This window comes from Athalia rosae, chromosome 5, assembly GCF_917208135.1.
Source record: "Athalia rosae chromosome 5, iyAthRosa1.1, whole genome shotgun sequence".
Taxonomy (NCBI): domain Eukaryota; kingdom Metazoa; phylum Arthropoda; class Insecta; order Hymenoptera; family Athaliidae; genus Athalia; species Athalia rosae.
In genome coordinates this window covers 366,320-383,790 of record NC_064030.1, presented here as the reverse complement: position 1 = coordinate 383,790, position 17,471 = coordinate 366,320, and the positions used below count along the sequence as shown (strand labels likewise).

The 17,471-nt window shown below is 35.2% G+C and overlaps 4 protein-coding genes across 10 annotated transcripts; 2 read left to right on the top strand and 2 right to left on the bottom strand.

Annotated features, from left to right (window-relative positions):
• The first annotated feature begins 63 nt into the window (after nt 1-63).
• Nucleotides 64-3,764, top strand: LOC105694125. 2 transcript variants are annotated; one of them, XM_012414502.3, is made up of 6 exons: nt 64-484; nt 1,709-1,877; nt 1,967-2,239; nt 2,365-2,633; nt 2,770-2,947; nt 3,064-3,764. In XM_012414502.3, exons 2-6 carry the CDS (start codon nt 1,785-1,787, stop codon nt 3,202-3,204), a joined length of 954 nt encoding a protein of 317 aa, XP_012269925.2. In that variant the 5' UTR covers nt 64-484; nt 1,709-1,784; the 3' UTR covers nt 3,205-3,764. The 2 variants fall into 2 exon arrangements, with proteins under 2 accessions (XP_012269925.2, XP_012269924.2); XM_012414501.3 differs by lacking the exon at nt 64-484 and adding an exon at nt 770-907.
• On the bottom strand, nt 517-6,152 carry LOC105694120 (probable ATP-dependent RNA helicase DDX49). Of its 2 annotated transcripts, XM_048655186.1 has the most exons (9): nt 6,011-6,152; nt 5,730-5,923; nt 5,302-5,646; nt 5,057-5,229; nt 4,617-4,972; nt 4,301-4,523; nt 1,984-2,970; nt 1,690-1,856; nt 517-928 (listed from the first exon to the last, which is right to left on the bottom strand). In XM_048655186.1, exons 1-7 carry the CDS (start codon nt 6,081-6,083, stop codon nt 2,958-2,960), a joined length of 1,377 nt encoding a protein of 458 aa, XP_048511143.1. In that variant the 5' UTR covers nt 6,084-6,152; the 3' UTR covers nt 517-928; nt 1,690-1,856; nt 1,984-2,957. The 2 variants fall into 2 exon arrangements, with proteins under 2 accessions (XP_048511143.1, XP_012269920.2); XM_012414497.3 differs by lacking the exons at nt 517-928; nt 1,690-1,856; nt 1,984-2,970 and having other exon boundaries at nt 3,656-4,523.
• On the top strand, nt 5,815-9,083 carry LOC105694121 (putative neutral sphingomyelinase). Of its 4 annotated transcripts, none has more exons than XM_048655188.1 (6): nt 5,815-5,948; nt 6,762-6,935; nt 7,204-7,387; nt 7,652-7,978; nt 8,063-8,168; nt 8,279-9,083. In XM_048655188.1, exons 2-6 carry the CDS (start codon nt 6,799-6,801, stop codon nt 8,617-8,619), a joined length of 1,095 nt encoding a protein of 364 aa, XP_048511145.1. In that variant the 5' UTR covers nt 5,815-5,948; nt 6,762-6,798; the 3' UTR covers nt 8,620-9,083. The 4 variants fall into 4 exon arrangements, with proteins under 4 accessions (XP_048511145.1, XP_048511146.1, XP_012269921.1 ...); XM_048655189.1 differs by lacking the exon at nt 5,815-5,948 and adding an exon at nt 6,268-6,409; XM_012414498.3 differs by lacking the exon at nt 5,815-5,948 and adding an exon at nt 6,379-6,578.
• LOC105694119 (rho GTPase-activating protein Graf) lies at nt 8,973-17,201 on the bottom strand. 2 transcript variants are annotated; one of them, XM_012414495.3, is made up of 20 exons: nt 17,027-17,201; nt 16,399-16,556; nt 14,956-15,027; nt 14,775-14,876; nt 14,598-14,708; nt 14,356-14,460; nt 13,495-13,566; nt 13,314-13,380; nt 13,126-13,223; nt 12,934-13,028; nt 12,762-12,843; nt 12,568-12,670; nt 12,266-12,487; nt 11,878-11,983; nt 11,453-11,783; nt 11,185-11,371; nt 10,953-11,109; nt 10,828-10,866; nt 10,651-10,730; nt 8,973-10,579 (listed from the first exon to the last, which is right to left on the bottom strand). In XM_012414495.3, the coding sequence occupies exons 1-20, from the start codon at nt 17,184-17,186 to the stop codon at nt 10,488-10,490; spliced, it is 2,439 nt and encodes an 812-aa protein (XP_012269918.1). In that variant the 5' UTR covers nt 17,187-17,201; the 3' UTR covers nt 8,973-10,487. The 2 variants fall into 2 exon arrangements, with proteins under 2 accessions (XP_012269918.1, XP_012269919.1); XM_012414496.3 differs by lacking the exon at nt 13,495-13,566.
• Nucleotides 17,202-17,471: the final 270 nt, after the last annotated feature.

The window sequence follows — 17,471 nt, the reverse complement described above, 5'->3', positions numbered from 1 at the left end:
AAATAGATTCTAAAACCAAGAACTAGCCTACTCAGTTACGGATTTCGTATGAGTCTACAATAGTTGATGGTGTAACATTCTCTCTTGCTAGTAAAAGGTGGTATTGATGCGTTGCCAAACAACAAGTCTGAGCCTCTGTTTGAAACTGTGAAGACAATTTGGTATAGCAGTCATGCTATTTTTAATGAATTTTATAATTGAACTTATCGGTTGGCTGCATCATATTATTATATAGCCAGAAAATGAAGCCTTAATAAAATATCGAAGTCGTGATCAGAGACAACTGCAGATAATCGCCATACGTGTTAAGAGTGATAAATCTTCTGCAGTCTGCACGTGAAAGGAACGTGATTTTTCCTCTAAAACCACTCTCAATGGCGTGAATACCCAGCCCGAAGATAAAACACAGCGCCGACTGCACTTCTGGATTAGTTTCTTGTTTCTGTAATGTGTTACATGTTGGATGAAATATCTACTAGTAGATGTAAGTACGTTTCTACATAGGTACGTACGTACATTTCTAAGCAATCTGCCTTTGAATAGACACGTATTGCGTGCGCAATGCACAAGCGCAACAGCTAGACCATCGTTGTGCTCCATAGTAGACGTAGATGTGTGTACACGCTGGCGTTGTTTAGTTCAAGTTTGAAAGGTATTGACTTAACGTATTTGAAGCGTGTTGAAGAACGAGTGCGTCCTGAATTGACATTAATCGCAATATTCTATTACACACACACACGAACGCATAAACGATGACCGCATGTACGGTGTAATAATGAGGTATACATCGGGCTGAGCTGACACTACTGTTCTTTACTGCGAGGCAAACTTTCCCGTCGTCGAATTCGTTGGATTACATCGAAGTTGAGTTTCCGTGTAGTCGCTTACGTAGGTAGAACGCTTCAAGGTTCGTGAGTAAAATGACATCCTAATAAAATATAATCTATGTAATAAAATATTGACGTTATTTTAATAGTTGGATTTGTTCGTTAATATGCGTTCAGTGACTATTATAATAATGGTCAAAGACTCGATGCTTTGCTCTATGTATGTAAGAAATAGACCAGTATTAATTCATAAGCCAAAGTCGAAGGTATTTCATACACATATACGAAAGCTGTGATGTTTATCTATTCGAAATTCAAAAATACGACACAATGACCGACAGCGAAACCTATGCGATCAGTGAGTCGTTGAAATGTAAATTATACATGCATCTCCAGTCTCAACAGGATTATTTCGGGATTATCATTAGTAGGAATAGTAGATTGTGTCATTGAACAGAGGCTGTTGCCGTAGCGAACTGCCTTTTTTCGAAAGATAGAAATTTACATTGTATATATCGTTTCCACTTTCAGAAATAATAGCTGGAATAAATTAACTCAGAATAAAAAATTCAAATGCGCACGCACGAACATTTAAATACCACAGCTTTGCAACACTTGTTTGATTTACTGTAATATGATAAATATCAAGACTTGATCATGACATAACTAAGTTGCATTGGCGACATTGTGACGCATTTCGAGTTCAGGGATGCAGCCATTCAGTCTATTTTGTATCTATTAATAAGTAGATTATCATTACTTGAACGCATGTTATTCTCACGGTCATATCCTCATAATTACATAATGGCTAATCGTTGTCACTAGATTGCATTGTCTAATTCCACTAAAATTACTGGTTTACCTTTACTTGAAATTTTCAGGTACCTCTGGATAAGTATATGTCAATTGCCTGGACATTTTTTCCACTAATTTGGGTGACCAAATTTCTCAAGGACAATGACGGCGCTTAGGGTTGCTCTTTCAGTTCTCGGTAGAACTCAGATTCACCTTCAGGCTAGAGGTGGATTACTGCAGAAAAAACATGATTTGGTATATCGATTCTGAAGAATTTGTTGATCTCAAGGTTGCAAGCAATTCGTTGACTTATTGATTTACTAAACCTAATTTTTCTAATACAGTTAGCCCGCGTCGTTACCTGCAATTTCATATCCACACATCATGTAACAAAAGGAATTGAGCTAACGTCACAGGATGACGACCTTGTGACTCATGGTAACAAGTTCCAATTGAATGTGCCAAAAGATCGTCCTTTACTTGTCATCTTATCATGGCTTTTGTCCAAAAAGAGGCACATAAAAAAATTCATAGACTTCTACATGGAACAGGGATTTGACGTAATAACAGTGTCGATCAGTCCATGGCAACTTATTTGGCCTGCAAAGGGCTCTCGTGTAAGTCTAAATCATAAAATCATACGAAATGTAATTCTTAATTATACAATAGTCAGATTGAGAAAAAAACAAATCATAGTCCTATTCAAAGGTTTTAAAAACAGTGACGATTTTTCTTTCTCCAGTTGGTTGCAGCGGATCTACTCGCATTTTTAGAACAGAATAAAAACTACCAGCAAATTCTTCTGCACGGATTTTCCGTTGGCGGGTATATGTGGGGTGAGGTCTTGGACATGATACATACCGACAGAAAGAGATATGATCCTATTATCGATCGTATTACCGGACAAATTTGGGACAGTGCGGCTGATGTTAGTGAAATATCAATTGGAACACCACTTGCTGTCTTCCCCAACAATGCCATGCTCCAAGCAGCTCTGAAAAAATATTTAGAGTACGTTCCTATTCTTTAAATTTATAATTTATACACTTTGCTGACAATTCTGAGGTGCAGTTTGCGAATGAAAATTTTTTGCTGCTAAATTTATAAAGCTAGTCATTACTAACGTGTAGAAATGAATTTTTTTTAGGTACCACATGGCAACTTTTCACAAACAGGCGACTCAGTACTACATTAGGTCGAGCCAGTTATTCCATACAAACTTGGTGCGTTCTCCAGCCTTGTTTATAATCAGTAAGACCGATCCTGTAGGTGCTCTCAAGTGTAACCAAAGGGTAAGGGACTCTTGGGATTCTCTGGGAGTGGAGGTTGGTATTATCATCCGATCCAGCTATACATCAAAATAATTTGCATTATTCTATGTATCATATGATATGACTGCAGAGATTGTGAATAATAGTTCGAATTTTTATTCATTTTTCAGACATACATGAAAATTTTTGAAAAATCTCCGCACGTTGGACACTTTTACAAACACCCTAAGGAATATGTTACTGAATTGTATACATTCTTGGACAAGATTGGACTAATACGAAATGAAGAAAAAATTAGGGCGCGAATGTAATGTCTGATCACTTGTCAATTACCAAGTCATGAAAAATGTCACTTCATTGTGGTTCATTTGCTCATGTAGATGATTAGTTTAGGACAATCAAATGCTATTTCGACTTCGATTTATGCATAAGTGGATAGTGCGATTACAAACTAAGTAATAAGTGGATTTTCTATGGCGTAATTCTTGTACAAAATGGTATCAGCTTGATTCAAAAAGTGGATCGACAGTTGCCAGTAAATTAAAACATGTATGTCTCGATATAGTTGAGATGTGAGTCGTTTTTACAGTGTTGGTCAGAGTGAACTTACTTTTTTCCATCAATTATTCATATTTACACATAATATTGTATCAGCTCTCGACTTATAGTCTTTTAATATGGAGATAATAGTATGGCTTCCAATGAATGATAGATAAAAAATAATAAAAACTACCGTATGCAGACCATATACATAAGACAGACTTTCAAAATGATGTATTTTATTTCAAAAGTGTGTTTGATACAGCTTTTTCCAATCACAAAACTTTGTCTCTATTACTTTTGTAGCGATATTACATGTTTTGAAAGCTAATCATGTTGTTTTTTTCCACCTGTTCCATTGCTATAAATTAATTAATACGTGGAACGTAGAATAGATTTTACAGACATAGCTGGATATTATTCAAACCACGAGAAGATAATTGAGAAACCAAGATAAGTTCACCAAGCATTAAATGTTGAATATAATTTGCGAATTTTTACATTCTTATGCTAAATATCATTGAGTCAGCCAACTACGATACAATGGAGTCGACATAATCATAAATGATCCCAGGAAAAGTGAAAATACTCTTTAAGTTTTTGCCGTTTGGAGACTCGTGTGACCCTCATCTAGGAATTTTTTTATAATTACCCCGTCTCAGAGAACAAAACAATTATAATGAGATTGCTTTCGGCTTTCAGGAAATGGGCAGTTACTCTTTATGCTCGAAAAAATAATTTGTAACTTTTTTTATAACTACATGAAGTGAAGTTTACCCAGACAAGCAATAATAAAAAAATTGCTTTTTAGTGAAAAATGTAATACACTGCATGCAGTTTTAAACATGTTGTTAACTAACATCTGACCTGTTCTCTCTTGTGTCTAGATTCGTCTTTTTCAGCAATCTTCGGTGTTTCTTTAACTTCCTGGCAAACTTTTTCTCCTCTTCATCAGGATCTTTCCCCGAGAGGATCATTTTCTTCCTTTCATTTATTAACTTTCTTTCATAAAAGTCAGTCTCATCCAATTTTATTTCAGCTTCTCGTTTCGTCACAGAAATTTGGGTGAAAATTGTCACGACTTCGTTATCTACCGGCACAACGAAATATCGTCATACATTCATAATTGGTCGTATAATATTTAGTTAAATTCTAAGGATTTATGATAACGGCATTTACTTACCGTCAATTTTATACTCGGTTAATTTAGTCCCAATAGTCGCCTCTATAGCATGAATCAATTTAATATCGTATGGCGATACTAAACTAATGGCTATTCCACCTCTCCCAGCTCTCGCAGTTCTCCCAACTCTGTGAATATACTCCTTAGGAATATTTGGGATCGTGTGATTAATTACTAGTTCTACCGTTGGGATATCCAGGCCCCTGGATGCGACATCAGTAGCGATTATTATTTTTACAAGATTGGATTTAAATTTGCTCAGTGCCGATAACCGCTCCCGCTGTTTGATCATGGCATGCAGTGCGACATTAGTAAATCCAACTTCATTCAATGTCATGCAAAGGAGTTGACAATTTCTGTAAGAAATTATTTGTTATATTTGGATTATTTACCGTTCACCGGATTAGAACGTATCATAGAGAAGTATAATATTCACTCACTTGCAAGTATCCGTGAAAATCATAATGGATCCATGCTCATTCGTGTTTCGAAAAGTTCTCACTACTTCGACCAAATATGCATCTCGAGATTCATTGGAAGTCAGTACGTAGTGTTGTTTCAATTGCTCCACAGTTGCCACCCCAGAATCATCTTTTGATTCCCACATGTAGATCTGTAAAGCGATCATATACGGTCGTTTGGAAATCTATAATTTGTTCATGACACTTTTTTGTAGTATTGTTACTTTGTTTGGAGAAACTTGTCTGACTTGATCCAAAGCATCGGTAATAGTAGCGCTAAAAAATAAGGATTGCTTTTGTTTTGGTAGAGCTTGAAAAATTGTTCTAATCTGTTCATCAAAGTGCCCACTAAGCAATCGGTCAGCTTCATCGAGTACGAGAAACTTGATTTTTCTTAAACTAAATGTGTCACAGCTTTCCAAGTGGTCAGCCAGCCGCCCTGGAGTAGCAACAACTATATGAGGATGCTTGGCCAACTCTTTCCCTTGAACCATCATGTCCATCCCACCAACGATTACAGATTTCTTTATGTTGATGGCTTTTCCAATAACTGCGAATTGATCTGCGATCTAAAAATACGTAGCATGGCTTTATGCATTCATCGATCAAATCCATATTTTACAGATTACTGATGCATAAACAGCACATTTACCTGGAAAGCTAGTTCCCTTGTTGGTGTTAGTACCAGTGCAAATATTCCATACGGATCTTCGCATAGTTTTTGTAGAATGGGCAGAGCGAATGCCAGAGTCTTGCCACTGCCAGTCTTAGCACAACCGATACAATCTTCACCGGACAAAATACGTGGAATACAGTTTACTTGAATTGGCGTGGGCTTTTTCAATCCTGTACGAGAATGAAACTGGTTAAGGTAAAAGAATAACTTCAAATATCAATGTGTACACATTTAAATACGTTTTACACTTCACGTACCAATGGAGTCACATTGTTTAACGATCCAAGAGTTGAGTTTTAAATCAGCAAAGTTATTAATGTCGATACTCATGACTGCAGAACGGTAAGGTTATACTTATTGCATACGTTCAGAAGTCAATCACGTGCCACAGCTCGTTTGTCAGTTCGTAATTTTGATGATTCGGAACAACATTCGTGACCATAAATGAAATCAAAAATGTTATTTCATTCTCCTGATTTTGAACGTATATATCGCGCTCGTAAAGTTAGATACCCGAACTGAAAATATTTCCCTCAGGAAATTTCGTTTGGATGGCGGGATTTCACACAAGTGATCTCTAGTTCCACCTAGATTCCAACCAGGCATCGCGGTTGGTGATCTGTCAATCGAAACTCCACCGTGCAGTGCTACCCCACGTAAAAACTGATTTGACATATGTGTCGTTCCTCATAATTATAATTTAAAGAATTATTTATTTATAGTCGAATTGTGATTTATTTTTTGTTGTTTCATAGTACAACTAAAAGAAGTCATGTTAATTACTAGCGAAGAACATACGTTGAATCTACTAACTCTAAATTGCTGGTACGATATATGTATGTCTATATGTAGGTCTGATCCGATCCAAACATTCTTCATAATTTGACACAACCTTAATTGTACCTTATCTAACAATATTTTGTATTCAAAAAACTAGATGCCGACTATTATACTTTTAACAATAGATGATTCAATTATTAATTGTTGTTGGCCCTTTTACTCTTTCAGGGGGATTCCATTAGTGTCGAAGGATAGATCAGTTCGAATGGGAGCTATTGCAGACAAATTACTTACCGGGGATTACGATGTCATTTGTCTCCAGGAAATCTGGTCTATCAATGATTTCAAAATGATACGAGCCAAAGTTAGAGAGCAGTTGCCGTATTCACATTATTTTTACAGGTCAGGGCTATATAACTTTCATAGCTGACGTCAAACGTTTGTAGACATTTCCTTTTCCAATTATTTACCCAATGACATCACTAATTAATCGACCAATACTTACATTATCTTTGCTTTGTCCTAATATTTTGTATGGATTCCTATGACCCAACTCCTTCATTGCCCAGATCAGACAAATGTGACGTTTGATAATTTTCAGTACTAACTTGAAAAGAAATGAATCTTTAAAAACATTAAAAATCAAGAAATTTTCTTTATCTCATTACAGCGGTGTTGTGGGATCCGGAATCTGTATGTTTTCTCGCTTTCCTATACAAGATGTAATATTTCATAAGTGGCCGTTAAATGGATATGTTCACAAAATTCATCACGGTGACTGGTTTGGTGGAAAGGGTGTTGGTCTCTGCAGAATTAAATTTAAGAATATGAGAATTAATGTTTATTTGGCGCACGTAAGTTAGTTATTGCCAGATTTTCGAGTTATATTTGTGTAGATACTTGCAACCGTTGTTGTCTAACTTTGTCCTAGATTGTATCGCTTGACTAATTGAAACTATGACATACATATTTGGATAAAACTTTTATTAAAATTGGTATCTACTTGAGTTATTGCCGATACATTCATCAACGAATTATTTGCCAGTAGTAGACACAATGCTACAAGTATCGATACAGGTGACAAATTGTATTAAAAATATGTCATACTTGAATTGCAGTTACACGCAGAATACAACAGAGATAACGACGAGTACAAAGCACACAGAGTACTACAAGCCTTTGATACCGCCCAGTTTATCAGAATGACTATGGAAGGAGTGGATGCAATAGTACTCGGAGGGGATCTAAATACAGAGCCAAAGGATATAGCTTATCGTTTAATACGTGGCATTGCTAATCTTGAAGATGCCTGCTCAATTAATAATAACAATTTAGGGACCAATGAGTGTGCCAATAACAGTTACACCAGTAAAAAGCTAGCCAAACAAGAGCCAGATGGAAAACGTATCGATCACATACTCTATCATGGTTCCAAGAACACTAAGGTATGTGAATAAATTTTTAATAACTCGTCATCCTTAGGCATAAATTACTATATATTTAATTTTTATATCTGGTTGAATCGATAGGTGAAAGTTACACAATTCAAACACCCTTTTCCCAAACGAATTCCTGACAGAGACTTCAGCTACTCCGATCACGAAGCTATTATGGCAAGCTTCAAATTGAAAAAAGGTGGGATCTTGTTAAGGTCTACTCTGGATGTCAGTCGATATTTAGAAGTCAGACACATACGAAATGAGCGTTTTTGGAAAGTTAAATTAATGTTTACAAATTCTTTACAGGTGAATACGAATTTGTTGAGAGCGATGTTAGAGAATCGTTGAAAGAAGCTCTTGGCATCTGTGAGATGGCGCTCAAATCTATAAAATGTCAACGAGTTTGGTATTTGATAGTAAGCTGTATATTAATACTGCTTTTGGCTTCGTCCATGGCATTCGATTTCTACAATTTGTCTGCAATTATTGGTGTCAATATTGGTAGACTTTTTTTGACGGCAGTATTGTGTTATGCTATATTCATGGCCTCCTTGTGGACCAGTGTTGAAAATAATGCACTGAAAGCTGGATATTCAGCAATGGAACTTCACTTAATGCATTTAAACAACCAGCTATGCTCAAAATGATAGTCGAATTCTAAATACAGAACTATGTAATTACCAAACGAACCAAGTATATTGCCTGTAAATTGATTTTCAGAAAGTAAATAGTTACTTTTTAACGGTGGAGATGATTCATAGCAGATAAACGTTATTTTTGCATTCTAATACGAAATGAACACATTCCTGAGATGAAATCTGCTCGACATAGCCAAAAAAATACTTTTAGGTATTATCCATCGAGAGAATGCAAGTTACTTTCAGCTGAAAAGCTGAACCACTTGTCGCGCTCTCGTTCCACACACCACTAAGCTGGCTCATCATCTCTGATAATGTCATAAAGTATGTACTAAAAAATTAAGCTCACAAAGAGGACTATATATTTGGAAAGTACTGTGATACTTGGAATTTATATGAAATAAATAATTTTGTTACAACATTGTAGTATTCGATTATTGAATAAAGAATTGAATAGAAATTTTTTACAACCAGTCGCGCAGCAGAACGTTTTTCCTTACATGTAATTGACAATGATCTCGTCGATTGTATATCTCAATATACACTCGCATAAGGTATGTACAAGTAAACTAATGGAATATTTCAGTGCATGCTTTAATTCGATTCCTGATAGTGGCGGCTTCTATCTAATTTATCCATGATTATTTTTCATCGAGAGTATTCATCCATAGCCCATTCTAACTCGATGCTCAAATAGACGATAAAATATTTTTGTACGTAGTGAAAATTATCTAATTGCACGTGTTCACGTACTCGAAGTATTTAAACCAATTATTTACAAATACCTGAATTAGTTTCAACTAATTTCAGGGAATATTGCATATCCGTGTTATATTCAAATTTACTAATTACGTTGCAATAAACGAACCGATTCAAGCTTATTGTTAATTTATCTACCCCTTATTTACATACCATTACAAGATATTACATTATTCTGGAAATGTTCATTTTACTATATCAATATAATAATCCATGATATTATTATGACTTACCAATGTAAAAATCATGCTACATTATGCGTGGAAAATTCATCTACCAATTTTTTAGAAACTAGATATCCATGTCACTAATAGATTACAGTGTATCAAAAACTAGTTGGACTTCTGACTTGTGATACGGTCGCTGATGAATAAAAATAGTTTCAATTTATTGACAGAACACCATTCTGTTCAACTTTGAACGCATAAGAATAAAAGTACTGGCTCCTGGCGACAAATAACGTGCAATAGAAAATAATATTTATTGCACATACCTTACGACTACAATACTTGAATTAGTTTATCGGAAGCGTAATTTATGAAGTAATTATTGGGCTTTTAACGCATCGTTAAAATAAATAGATAAATAGGTAAAAGTAGAAAAGCGAAAAAGAAAAAACCAAAATATGGCACAGCTTATGCTACTATATCTATACATATGTATGTATACCACTGCGCTGGATGTAAGTATTTCACATCATTATACGTAGTTATGTGGTTGTACCTTATTATTTACAAATAATGTTGCCTCAGTCTTTCGAGGTATTGCCAACAACGAGCTTTGCCGAATATTAATAAATATTACATATATTAATCCCATATTTTAATTGAATAAATTATTTACAAAGTAGATGTATATTTGTGAGCAAGACAGCTCCGATTAGAGACTATATGTATATCGCAAGCATAATCGATTTTCTAAATGAATCTTGTTGAATATGGTTTGAACTTTGATTTGGATTAAATAATAATTTTTTCGACTGTATACTTACATTGCTTTGCAATAAATAAAATACGGAGGTATGGCCCTTTAGGAATGTGCAAAAGTAGGAATGCGAGAGGCATTCGTACGCTATGAATTATTAGTAACTATGAGGCACTCTTTGGCTCGGTAAGTCATCAAGGTAACTGCTCCACGTAATTCCTGGGAACCAACCCCGTTTTTCCGTTCAGGGTTCCCTCCAACCACCCAGGTTCCAGAGAATTTTTCACTAGAGAAGTCATTGTTGACTACAAACACTGTGTTACCCACATAAATATAGTTCTGAAAATCTCAACTTACCATTAGTTATTATTTGATTCGGTTCAAATGACAATTCCCCGTCGTTTTCGGCTAAACAGGCGTATAAAGTTCGCACCCTCCTGAAATAATATTGTAAATATTTATTGATCTTAGAATTTATGATTAATTAACGAGATCTAATTTTTTTAATGGATTAAACGTAGAGGACGTATTTACCAAATACCACCCAATTGTCCCGGACTTGAACGCCCACTCCTAGAGAAAACATTAACCCTTTAGAGTTGATGAAACTTGGCATGACCTTGCAAATATAAATTTTATGTAGCGTGTATAATATTTACAGAGGTAGTGGAGGATTTCCTCGCTGTTGATAATTGGTAGGGTAATGCACTCCCATCATTGATCCCCGCTTCTGTTTCACAGGCAAATCGGACGTAAATGGATGAGGATCCGATGCAACTGATTCACTTGAGCTGCTCGTATTTCCACTACCTGTAACTAAATATACAAAAATTGAAAGTTCTCGAGCATTTGAGAATTTTTTTAAAGAAGCTAAATTTAGTAAATTTGTACCCTTTTCTGTGGAATGATACATGAAATTTGCATCGCTCAATTTTACACGCCCCGTCCGGCTGTCAGAATATAACGGTGCTCTCTGACTATTATGATCTATTTCTTCGTAATCTCCATTTTTTCTATCCTCCACAGATGATCCAGAAGCGACAGACATAGGACCATCGTAATATGATCTCGTGATCAGCTAAATTGATAATAATAATTACGGCGATCAAAAGTATGACATTAAGACCTCATATTAAATTAATAAACAATCCTCACTTACATGGCTATGTGTCGTTGGTACAGCTGTATAGGTAGAGTATCTGGATAATATTGCAGTCCCATTGCCGGGAGAACTGTGACTGTGTCTAACGTCAGTTTGTGTTGGACTTAAATTAGTCAGTTGAGTCGACTGCCCCATAGGTGGGTTCTCCTGTGGCGGACCACTCCCTATTTTCTGACAATTTTCAATAAGTATTTCCACCACTATATTATGAAATTTGATGTCCATTATTGAGGCGACTGTTTCTTCTTCCGGTCGAAGTAAAGTAGGGCCAAAGCACACAGCCAAATTTCCAGTTGTCATTAAATTTTTATCACTTTTTTTTGCAACACTATAAATTAGGAATTCGCACATTTTTAATTGATTGAGATTTTTGACTGAAAATCTGAAGAAAAAATGAAAGAACATACGGTGCATTGACTCACCTACTCAGATGATTCATAAGAAGCAAAAGCATATTGAAATTTGGTTTTGGCAGTTTATAAACTAGCGCGTGAACGTCATTAAGCCGGAATTCTTTGTTTTCCTGTTCTGTAAAAATAGCATTTTAATCAGTATGGGCAGTCGGATATTGCTGCATTTTCTTTTGCGACATGGATTATTGAAGGAACTAAGGCATGATTAGTAGCAAAATTTGAAGGTGACATTTTTCAAGAATATTAACTTATGTTATATCGGAACTGAGATACCATTGTAGATATGAAACTCGTGGCATATGAATAAGAGTTGAAGAAAATGATTAGATCCTTGGTGTCACATTCGCAAGGAAAATACAGAGCTAAAAATGGCGATATAAAAAATACCTATACGCACTCGCAGCTGCTATAAAACTGTGGTAATAGCGGAAGGTCATTAGTGGTTCTGATAATGTTCGCAAATAAGTTTTCAGAGCACTCGTAATAGTTTTACTTTCCCATTCGAATCGGTCATCTAGATTAAATTTATCCAATTTCCTTCTATCGAGGCCCATTGCCAGTAGCTTGTTCACTTTTGACGATACTCCTACAACTCTGTAGAGCCCTTGTTCGTTTAAACCTGACAAAAAAATGATCAGAGCAACGGCATTGGTATTTCGAATGCTACGATTTTTTGACACGATATGTTCTATGACTCACCCCTATCTTCTAACGCCGCTATACATTTTGATACAAAAGCGAAGCCAGTCTCATCAAGACCTGTTTCTTCAACCATCACAGACGGCCCTTGCAAGGCATATGTCTGCCAATATGAGAAATGACATTATTAATTAGAGAATATCGATTGGTGACATAATTCAATTCATTCGACAATCATTTGTCTCATAACTCACAGGCTCCTTGCCATCCATGGCATCCATCCATAACTTTCTATCCGGTTCGGACAGTGCTTGAAATGTATATATTATTCCTGGTCTGAAATATTAAAAAGATACTCAACGATCTGTGGAATATTACAGAAATTTTACTCAATTTTGCATTATTTCATAGAAATTGGGAACTCACTTATCAACGGCGGTAATATCAAAACAAAATCGTTTTTCAATGGAATCTGACATACGCCGCACACACGAAGCTAGAGTTAACGTTTCTCTATTACTCTGTTTGGAAAAACATTTGGACATTAGTGACTTTAAACATGAATACTTCTGGTGCGGTTGATTACCTTCTAGTCTGATTTTATGTTTCAACACTTACGAATTTTCCAGTAAGCTGATTGTAAGGTATCATAGTAAACTCTTTCTTGTCTTTTTGATATGTGCAATATTGTTTTGTCCATGTTGTTCCAAATGCCTCTGGAATATTAATGATGATAATTATCCATGGAATACTTCTTTCAACATTAATTATCGCAACTGTGACATAGGTATAAGACAACAGCTTACTTTTCTCCATCAAAAACAAATAGCCTTCGCGTGAATTTGATTTGCCAACGCCGGTTTCCGTAGGAGACTAAAATGGCAAATCAAAAAAATATTACAAGTAATCCTATAAAATCTGAAATGTGAACAATGAAACACATGTAAAATGACTCTTAGGCAGAATGTTTTATTATTCAGATCTTACCTTTTTCATCTCCTTCATTTTATTCATGAGTGATTCAGTTTTATCCCTTGTGGCGAGGAAATTCTCTCTTGTCTTATAAAACACACATACACAAAAACGGCATTAGTAAGCTATTTTGCATGCAAGTTATCATGTTACAATTAAACTAAATGCCAAAATTGTTACATCTAAGTACCTCTACCTTATCGCGGAGTAGATTTTATGAATATCGATTAGGAAAAATAATTTAGAAGGTCATTTTGCTGACCAATGAGTCATATTTTCTGTAAAAACACAAATATACCCCTAAGCTTGGTAGCCCTTGGTGCACTCGTTGCTATACGAAAGTGTGAATCGGATACAAATGCTGATTAAGTTGTTTAGCAGGGTGTAATACTGTAGGAGAAACCACACAGCACTAGAGTGTTTGTTACAGATGCTTTCAAAATTTTCAGGTTGCTTAGAGTAGTAGTTAATGTATTGAAAGGTCGATAACGTTCGGATCGCTAGAATAGTAAAAAATTTCGAAAAGAGCAGGAAAAATTTCGATCGGATAGACTTCTACCACTAGAAAACATGTGGAAAGATTTTCAGATATATTCAAGATGAAGTTAGGTAGAAAATATGGATTACGATATAGATTCAAGAACATTGTTTTTCATGGCGGAAATAAACTTCCAGATCTTGATACACTGGATCATAAAGATAGGATGCACTCTACGTTTCGAATCAATTATTGACATGGGTTCTACAATTAGATGAACAATCATTGAAGTCGAGCTCGACACAATCAACGGTGTGGGGAGATTCTCAAAGTCATTTAGTCTTTTGCTTCCCAAAATCGAACACAAAAACTAGAATATAAATGAAATATCCCCCCACCTTTTGTATCTTCAACTGTAGTTCCGTCATGTAGGGTTTGAAATCCTTGGCCACCTCATGCCCTTGGTGATAGAAGGTGAGCCAACCAAACATAAATCCTAGCAACTGTGGAATTAACATGACAAATTAGAGTCGTATAAAATCATGACATCACCGTTAACTTTCCTTGTTATTATGAACGGAGTGGAGCCAAACCGTGAGGAGTATTAACTTTTACAATGAATATAGGTCTCTATACTTACAGTTTCGACAAATTCGAATTTCTTGCGCTCTTGGACCTCTTGAAGCAGAAAGACATACTCCAAACTGGCTTGACAAAAATGCCTTTCAGCCATATCCAATGTGGCATCCGCCTACACATCGTTGAGCATATTTCAATGGCGTATTTTCAATAAATCTGGCAAATGAAACCTACTTACCTCCTGAAGTACATTATCTTGCTTCTTAGTTGATAGGTTCAAGTAACGTTCTTGACTCTGACAAAATTTGATCGTTTGTTTCTCAAACTTTTTCTTTCCTTCCTAGGAAAAAAAATTCAAGTGCGATTATATATGGGCTCGTATTGATTGTTATAAATTATTGTGTCAAATAAAAAAATACCTTGACACCGCCAATATGCTCCTTTCTAAAGTTTTCTAGCGGTAGTATTATTTGATCGTAAGCACGTTCAAGCTGAAAGCAAACGCAAAACAGGTCCTAAAAATGACTTATTGTATCAAATACCCAAATACATCCCTGACAACATCCTAAAGTCATAAAAATCATAAATGTAAAATGAAGATCATTTAAACGAAACTAACTGGAATTATACATTGCACAAATACACCATTAAGCTTATACTCTATGTGCAAGAATTGATAATTTTACATATAGAAAATGGTATCTTACGTCTGGCCACTTTATTAATTATTTATTTCTATTATGAATTTAAAAGCCTAACCACATCAACGTCTCTGTTGTTGAAGGGAAACTGTTTGACAAGGATATTGTTAATCTACTTTTATGAACCACTCATTGCATACAAAGTTACTTGATACAGAAGCCTACGGTAAATCTCCAGATTGAATTACACTTTTTTTCTATTTGTAATCTAGGTATATTATGTTACAAAAGACGAGCTATTTGATTTCATGAACTATTTTGCTCTATTGATATATCTTCATACCAAAGTTACTTTACCAGAGCAATTTTTTTACATAAAAAAATTTATACATACATCTCTCCGTAGTGAATTAAAATTAGTGATTGAAAAGAGTATTAATAAATATAAAGGCATTGCTAGATAAAGCTAAACTGTGTCATACACTTTGCAAGAACCAACAATATCACCATTAGAATAAAAAATATTTATTTGGAAAAGATTAATTATTATTTTTAAGCATTTTAAAATTGTCCTTCGGCTATCCATTGGTGAATTTGTTGACAGCATCTGGAATCCATGTTTCAAGAAAAGAAGATCGCTAGGATTAGTGAGCAAGATAGTATGATCGATAATGACTCCGTTATAATACACGCAAAATAATTTCCAATTCCCATAGGAAATTGAGTAGTCACATAAAAAGTTATGATAAGATGAATATTTTACCAAAGATAGTCAACTGGATTATTACGTCGATACCGGTGGTACTGTTGCCAGATGGAATGTTATGTATAATTGTAAACAAACAGTGTTACAACTAGAATCAAATAACTAATTGTAAGAAATCTATTGACGTCGTGAAATTTTACTAATATAATGTAAAAAATGGATAAACTGGAGATTGAAAATATCATGCAAAGTTATACAATACTTGCGTGTCTTAATTTGTCCACTATAAAAAAGAAGTTGATTAAAACATGATTCAATCAATAGTACAATTAATATGATAAAATTATTGTCTTTTCTAACAACACATTGAATCCAAATCAAAAGTTACTGCAATCACTTGAATTTGCTGACAAATATTGGAACTGGATTTATATTCTGGGGATAACAGTAATATGGTATTTGAGAATATAATATATTCAAAGATAATACTGCTATATACATTCAGCAAAGCTTACCATGCGGTCGCGTTCATCTTCAATGGATGCAATAAGTCTGCCAAACTCTTTCAAGCTTTGCGATATGTGTGTTTCATCCTCCGTCTGTGTTTCTCCGATGCACTCAAAGCTGAAGTTTTGAAGTGTTTTTGAAAACGTTCGTTGGGCTCGAGATAAATCTATGGAAAATTTTTGTTACTTACTTATTCAAAAGAACATTCTTTTACTTAGCATCTAATATTCAACTTCATTATTTTAGCACTCAACTTGGGGAAGGATTAAAGTAGATACAAAATATCCCGTGTTTAATATCAGTTACTTGACCATGGTGTATTTGTCATCGGTATACTTATACTATCCAGGGTATCTGATTTATCAGAATGTCGCAAGCTTTACCACCATGTGAATTCATGTCCCGTGGTATGCGAAGTGAATTATTTATTGAAATGAATATAGCTAATACTAATGTTTTACTGCCAGCTGCCTGAGATCAAGTATTCGTAATTAATCAATCGATGTTTGTTCATGTGTACAATATGCGGCACAAGTAAGTTTACTATCGCATAACATGCCATCGGAATGACAACCACGTTTGGATGAAAAATACATGTTCTTTTGATTTACAGGACGTGGTAACAGATAAGCTTACTTTTAGCAGCCAGAAGTAAATCCTTGACCTCCTTGATGAGACGTTTTATTTGCTGACTGGTTTTGTCTAATTCGCGCTCGTGAGAATGAAGATTATCACGAAAATAAGGACTGTCTGTTAAACAGTCGGTAAATTCCAAAGGTTCCAGACCAACACCCATTATTATTAATTATCTATCGATGGCTCCGCGGGTCTCATTCACGCAGCAAGTAAATCTTCGGTTGTCTATCGTTGTCAAATGCAGAACTATTACTGAAGGACCGAACTTCGAATACCAGTAGTCAAACTCAGCCTTTGCTGAAATGCTTTAGTGAAATTAAAACCACAATCTGGAAGATGTCAATCAGAAAAAGTGTCAACTGCACTGCCTCAATGGCTTTATTTTCTTATCGATAACCACGGAACGAAGGTAAGGTCTATGTGCTCACAGTACTACCGCTATCGT